The following is a 7,338-nucleotide window of genomic DNA, read 5'->3' on the forward strand; positions in this document are numbered from 1 at the left end:
GCGCTGTGGCCATGGTGGCCCGGAGCCTGGGACAGCTGTCGGTGCAGAGCCACCCGAGCGTGAGTGACGCCGGCGGGAAGCAGCCGGGGATGAAGTACAGGTAGGAGGCGGAGATGGCTTTGCGGGCGGGGTGCCCTCCCCCACCCCACTGGGAGCGCCGGTAAATCTGCAGATCCCGTCGGACTTGGCCGGTTTGTGAACTCAGAGGCCAGGAGGGGCTGTGGTAGCCGTGGCGGGCGGGTGAGAAGTAACATGTTTCTTCACAGCGCAGGGAGAGGGGGTGCGTGGCGGCCGGTCTGTTTCTGTTTGGGGTGGGGGGTTGCCATAGCCAAGCCCTCAATGTCAGACTCTGTGATTCTGTGATGCTTCCTCTTCCCGGGAACCCCGGGCCGCAGACACAGGCCCCTGCCCTCCCCCTGGGCACAGGGCCCGCGGGTGGTCCGAAGTCTTTGCAGTCGGGCCACGGTGACAAGCGTTGTGTGATGGTCCGGGACCACCCGGTGACCCTGGGATGGAATTAATGTTCCCTCCCTGGCCTGAGCCAGACCTCCGGCAGGACTGACGCTCTGGGGCTCGGAGCCGCCGCTGGGGTCTCCTGTGGATGCTCAGCCCCATGGTGAGGACACCAGCTATCACGTGTCCCTCTGCTCGGGCGCCGGCCCCCAGGGCTGCGGCTCGAACTGTGTCCTGTTCCTGTCTCAGAGACAGTTGGGGGGCAGGGACCCTCCTGCCACCCCTTGCATCGCACCCCACTGCTCCACCCAGGCTCTTGCCCAGATGCTCGGTGGGCTCGCCCCGGTGGGAAGGGGGGCCCAGCTTTGTGCAAAGGTCCCCGGGGGAGGGTCGTGGGCACCCTGCTGCGGGCCTGGCCTTCCTAACTCCCCATGCGCCTCTCTGCCGGAGCCCCTATTGGTCGAGAACAGCATTCTGGGAGAGGGAGCCCACACAACCCACCTGCAGTTCCGGGAAGGCTGGCAGGTCGCTGGCTCCGGTTGCGCAAGGAAGTGCTGCCAGTCCTCTCTGATCAGACGCTCCCGCGGCCCAGAAAGACCAGAGGCTCCTGCTGCTTTTTGGGGGTGTCTGGGCTGCTGGCCGGTGCTGGTGGCAACTCAATAGTGAGGGGTCGGTCCTGACAACTGAGGTGTAGAGATTAACCCTCCCCCCCCCGCCCCCCACAACCAGGGCCCCCAAGCGGGACCTGATGTGAAGGCACCAGGTCCTGGTCCTGCGCCCCCTGGAGGCGAGTGCTGGAATCACTGAGTCCTTCCGCATCTGAGCCCGTGTCCTCCTCCCGGGTCCTGGGGGAGGCCTGACGCTCTGTGATGAGCCTCCAGGAAGCAGGCGTTGGCTCCACCCTCTGAGCTCAGGGAGGACCACCCGGGATGGACTCTCCGTTCTGGAAGCTCTGGGGGCTCCGATCTCCTGCTAAGTGGGGATCAAAAGCTAAGAGTAAACAGGAGACACCTTTCACTTTGATACCTGTTACCCCTGCGATCTTTGAGTCCATCTGGTATCCTCGAAGGGCCAGCTCTAAAAATGCAAAGCGCTGTGTAAGTGGAAGGAGTGAGTGGCCATAAACGCGACTTCCCTCCTGAGAGCCTCAATCACTGAGGAGTAGATCTCAGAGCCTGGGTGCTCAAGATGACTTGTGCACCTGTGTGCTCCTGTGTGCCCACCTGTGTGTGCACCTCTGTGTGTACCTGTGTGCACCTTTGTGCTCCTGTGTGTGCACGTGTGTGCTCCTGTGTATGCATGTGCGTTCCTGTGTGTGCACCTTCGGGCTCCTGTGTGTGCACGTGTGCATGTGTGACACCTGCGGGGGCAGGGCGGCAAGGCAGTAAAGGGAGAGAGATGCTCATTGGGCTGGGCCGTTGCAGTCTGAAGACCTGGGCTCAGATCCCAGCTCCACTACTTCCTAACCCAGGACCCCATCTGTCCTTACGTGTGGCCGGCGGGAGAGCTGCACTTGGGGTGCAGGAGGGGGAGGTGGGTTCATCCTCTGTGGGGTGTTTCATCGCCGCCGAAATGGAAGTCAGAACTCAAACCACAGGCGCCCTTGCTGAGCATGGGGTTCCTGCCCCATGGGGTACCTGCCCCACAGGGTTCCTGCTTCACAGGGAACCTGCCCCATGGGGAACCTGCCCCACAGGGTTCCTGCTTCACAGGGAACCTGCCCCATGGGGTACCTGCCCCACAGGGTTCCTGCTACAGGGAACCTGTCCCATGGGGAACCTGCCCCACAGGGTTCCTGCCTCATGGGGAACCTGCCCCACAGGGTTCCTGCTTCACAGGGAATCTGCCCCATGGGGTTCCTGCCCCACAGAGTGCCTGCCCCACAGGGTTCCTGCCTCATGACCACCTGCCCGCTGGGGTTGCTCCATAATGACTGTCCGAGGGCCACAGCCAGGGGACGGGGGGCTGCAGGATGCTGGATCCCACTCTGCCCCCACCCTGACCATCCTCAGGAAGCTGGCCCTCGCCAGGGGCGTGATCAGGGCCAGGCCTCCAGCCACCCCTGTCGCTGTTAGGGAACGAAAGGTGTGTGGCCAGCACAGTGGCCACGGGCCTGCCAGAGGGCCCAGGCGCTCAGTGCAAAGCAGAAGTCAAGCCCGGGCGTAAGGGGAGCAGCCAGCTAGGTCCTGAGTCTGCCCAGGGTCTTTGATCTCACCCCGAGTTACACGCTGGGGGCCCCGCCCCTGCCAGGCCCACCTTAGGGAGCCGGGAGTCTGCGAGCAGGCAGACCTGCTGACAGGCAGTCACCCGCATTGACCAGAAAACGTCCTGGTCCCTTCTCCATCAGAGCAGCTCATCAAAGCCATGCTGCTTCCACTGACCACGCGTTGGTCCTCCGCCCAGATGGCCGAAGGGAAGGGCCTGGACTATTTTTAAAGCGTCTGTAATTGCCCAGAACCTGGGCGCAGCGTTCAGTGGTTCCCGGCATCTGATGGCCACGTGACCTCGGCGCTGGACCTCAGCGCTTCTCTTGGTGAAGGTTAAATCCGAGAGTCCTCAGCAGCGTTTTTCCCAGACCACAGGAGAGAATGAGCCAAATTAACGGAGACTGACGTTATTTGGGCTTAGAGATTTAGCCAACTATTTAAAACATGTTTTTATTGATTTCAAAAAGAGAGGAAGGGAGGAGATAGAAACATCGATGAGAGAAACATCAACATCGATTAGCTGTCTCCTGCACACCCCCTGCTGGGAATCAAATCCGCAACCGGAGCACGTGCCCTGCCCGGGAATCCAATCCTGACCTCCTGGTTCACAGGTCGATGCTCAACCACTGAGCTGCACAGGCCGGGCTTAGCCAAGTGTTTTATCGTTGGGTCAAGTTACCAGGGGAGAAAGTCTGTAGGAAATGGCTTTTGCGTCTTGAAAGTTCCGAGCGGCAGCGTGTCACCAGCCGTGGTCCGGAGGACGTTGTGATTTGTCGAGAGCCCCACCCCCACGGGGCAGCGGATTTAAGCAGCTTTTAGCCCGGAGACGCCCTGTCCCTTCTCATTTCTTCTCCGAGGCCTGGCAGCGGATGGCAGAGCTAATACCGTCATTTTAACTGGGAAACGCCGTGAGCGGGGTAACCGTGGCATCACGTGGCGTCCTACTTTTGCTAAATTATTCCTGTGGGCAGGGGGCGGGGGGCGGAGAGCGGCTGGGGAGCTGTGCGCCCGGGACGCTGCCCTGGCGTGGGAGTAAACGCAGCCCGTCTGGTGGGCGAGAGGCTGCGCTGTCACAGCCACAGGCACAGGTGGGCGCGGCCCGTGTTCTGCGTCCTCCCCTGAAGACGGAGAACGGTCTGGGTCCCCCTCCAGCACCTGACTTACCTAGACCAGGTGCCGGGCTCTGTGAACACCTGGGCATCGCAGACGGGGTTCTGAGGTGCCCAAGTATGTGCCCGTGTCCGGAAAGGGCTTTCTCAAAGGGTCTGTGCCCCCAAAACTGGTAAGAACCGCTGATCGGAGCCTTAGGTTCTTTTTGTTTCGTTACCAGACGGCTTTCGAACCAGGGTCTAACTTCTCGCCACACGCGCTTTCCAGCTCGCGCGGGGAACGTGACCGCAACTCGGAGCACACCTGGCCGGGCCGAGTGCCGGGGGGCGGGCGAGCCTCTGTGCAGCAGCCACAGGGCAGGTTGCTCTGGGTTGGCACATACGAGCGATGCTGAGGCACCGTTGGGTTACGTCACGATTCACAGGAGAAAACAAGGGCGGCTTCCATCCCCTTTGAGCACCTGTAATGTGAAGCCCATTTGATTTGTCCGTGTGAGGAAAAGGGCCGCCGTCCGCGCTCCGTGCTGTCTGTCGTGAAACAGCACGTGCAGAGTCAGCGTCCTGTGCGCTGTGCCCAGCACATGTGCCAGTTCGGGGCCTCCTCCTGGCCGCCCCGTGGGAGGCGGCGTGGCGAGCCCAGCCTGTGTCCTGTGCGCTGTGCCCGGCACATGTGCCAGCTCGGGGCCTCCTGGCCGCCCCGTGGGGGGCAGCGTGGCGAGCCCAGCCTGTGTCCTGTGCGCTGTGCCCGGCACATGTGCCAGCTCGGGGCCTCCTGGCCGCCCCGTGGGGGGCAGCGTGGCGAGCCCAGCCTGTGTCCTGTGCGCTGTGCCCGGCACATGTGCCAGCTCGGGGCCTCCTGGCCGCCCCGTGGGGGGCAGCGTGGCGAGCCCAGCCTGCAGATGCGCAGGCAGAGGCGTCGGGCCCAGGCCGCTCGGCCATGAAGGTGGGGCCAGGATTTGAGCTCCGGCTGCGGAGCCTCTGCCCGACGTGCCCGCCTCCCCACAGAGAAACCAGCGCCAGTGCGTCCTCACGCAGGCACGTCCCAGCTCCGTGGGAGCAGCCTCGGCAGCAGAGCCGGTTTAGTGGGGAACTTGACAAGAAAGCTGGGTATTTCGGAGTGCCTTACGTTTGGTGGCACCTTAGACTGTTTGCAAACTGCTTACAAGTTCATGGGATCCACACCTCACCACTGACTGCCTGCGAAGGGGGTGGGGCCCAGGCCTTGTAACCAGGGAAACCGAGGCTGCGGAGGGTCAGGTGGACCCTGTCCGAGGTGGGCAGGGCAGGCTCAGGCCTGGAGAGAAGCTGAGGACACAGCACCCACTGAAGTTAGAAGTGGGGTAGCCCTCGGGGAAGGAGGCTGGGGCTCGCAGCCGGCGCCTCCGGCATTTCTCCGACTTCCGCTGCCTGGAGGGGGTCGCACCCGGGCTGGTCCCAGGACCAGGCTCCTGGCATCGGGATCCCACCAGGCAGTGAAGTCAACACCGGAGGGTCAGGGCCCAGCTGTGGGATCACCACCCTGCCGCTTATCAACTCACCATCTGGGCAGCTCACATCCTGTGTCCCCAGTAAATTGGGGGGGCGTATTCTGGAGCCGGCTGCCTAGGGGGTCACACAGAGGCTGGGGCTCAGCCCAGCAGGAACCGGCACCCACCGTGGAGCCCCCACTCCTGCTGCTGAGGGACGTGGCCCAGGACGCGGGCGTGACACTAACGAAGGGGAAGGAGGGCGTTCCGGGGAGGACCCTCGGCCGGTACCGCAGACCGAGTCCATCTCGTTTCAGCCGGGAAACGAGTCACGAGTCACGACGGTTCCATTTTCCCTCTGAGGTGGCCCTGCCTGGTCACCAGCAGGGCCTGTCCCAGCCCCGTGCTGAGCCCAGTGTGCACGTGGGGCGGTGACAGTGGCCCTTTGCCCCGGGGCAGCCAGCAGCTGGCCTCTCTCTGAAGGTCCCCCTTGGCTTCAGAGCCTCCAACAGCGTTGGCAGGGGGGGAGGGTGGCGGGGGGGGAGTCAGGGAGCCGGCTTTTGGAACAGGAGCTGGGGGAGCTGCACTGGATTAAAGAGGACAGACAAGAGGATAAAGCTGGGGCTGGGCCCTAACCGGTTTGGCTCAGTGGATAGAGCATCGGCCTGGGGACTGAAAGGTCCCAGGTTCAATTCCGGTCAAGGGCATGTACCTTGGTTGCAGGCACATCCCCAGTAGGAGGTGTGCAGGAGGCAGCTGATCGATGTTTCTCTCTCATCAATGTTTCTAACTCTCTATCCCTCTCACTTCCTCTCTGAATAAAATATATTTAAAAATAAAAAAAGCTGGGGCTGGGTGGGACACTGCTCTCAGAGGGAGAGACAGCGCCACGGCCTGCGAGCCGAGTGTTTATTTTATAGCCACATTCTACTCGGCAAAGCAAGGGCGGGTCAAGATGTTTACAGTATTCTCTCGGGTTTCGAATCTACTCAATTACCTGCACCTGAACTCTATCGAGCTTTGTTTTGGCAGCACTGGCTGCACCTCCCGCAGCCCATATCACCCAGCCACCTGGGACCACAGGTTCGGACCATAAGGTCAAGCTCACAGCCATAGCCTTTGGCTGTAATGGTGCTGGGAGGGCTTTGCCCTCCAAGCTGGGACTTGCACGTGGCTTTGCCACGAGAGGACCGTGCCCTCTCATTAGTCCGAGGCTTGAACCTGTCCAAATGCTGTAGCTGCTCTCCACAGAAAGGTGGGGGCTGGGGGAGCTGCAGTGGGAACGGTGGGGGCTGGGGGAGCCCCTGGGAATGGTGGAGCCGAGCCTGGCCGGCGGGTCCTGCCGGATCTGCTGAGAACTGACAAGCGTTTGTTTTTCAGGAACCTGGGCAAGTCGGGCCTGCGGGTCTCCTGCCTGGGGCTGGGTGAGTGCGGGGCCCCTTGGTCCAGAGCCACCAGGGAAGCAGGGGCTGTGGGAGGGCTGAAGGGGACCACCCCCAGGGGTGGGAGCTGCCCCCAGAGCCAGGATGGGTGTGTGCCTGTTACCATGGTAACAGGGGTGCCTAGGAGAGGACAGGGGATGGAGAGACAGCCTCTTCCTTTCCCAAGCTGTGAGCTCCGTTCCCAGGTCACGATGTCCCTCTACCTCCATGGTGCACACACTATGCGCCCCCAACACACATGCACACACCCCGGCCAGCAGGAGTGAGGACCTGCTCCCTGGCCTGCCCCCTGCACCCCGTGCCTGGAACAGCAGCCACTTCAGCTTGAGCCCCAGGAGCGTGTCAGAGCCCCACAGCCGCTGTCTGCTCCGGGCACTTATCATCCTATCCTCTCAGGTGTCCACACACACCAAGGACACACTCACCACAGAGCAGGGTGGCCCGGCGGCCTGTGTCCGCCCCCTGGGCCCCGCAGCCTGAGGCCCCAGCACCCGGGAGGGAGAACCGACTTCCCCGGAGGCTCTCTGACCCGACCCTGTGTGTCTCCTTCCAGGAACATGGGTGACCTTCGGAGGCCAGATCACCGACGAGGTGAGACGGGCCCCTCGTCCTGCCAGGCCCCAGCGGGGGCAGCCCCCGAGGCAGGCGGTGACGCCTGCTA

General features: G+C 62.6%; 1 protein-coding gene across 6 annotated transcripts in view; it reads left to right on the forward strand.

The window, feature by feature from the left end:
- The window catches only part of KCNAB2 (potassium channel, voltage gated subfamily A regulatory beta subunit 2), a 62,183-nt gene that overhangs the window by 37,948 nt on the left and 16,897 nt on the right, over positions 1 to 7,338 (forward strand). For all 6 annotated transcript variants that reach the window (XM_014546165.1, XM_014546167.1, XM_014546168.1 and 3 more), the window contains 2 exons: positions 6,616 to 6,659; positions 7,231 to 7,268. In XM_014546165.1, the coding sequence (XP_014401651.1) occupies positions 6,616 to 6,659; positions 7,231 to 7,268 (82 nt within the window). The remainder of the gene's footprint in view (positions 1 to 6,615; positions 6,660 to 7,230; positions 7,269 to 7,338) is intronic.

This window comes from Myotis brandtii, unplaced genomic scaffold (assembly GCF_000412655.1).
Source record: "Myotis brandtii unplaced genomic scaffold, ASM41265v1 scaffold434, whole genome shotgun sequence".
NCBI lineage: Eukaryota > Metazoa > Chordata > Mammalia > Chiroptera > Vespertilionidae > Myotis > Myotis brandtii.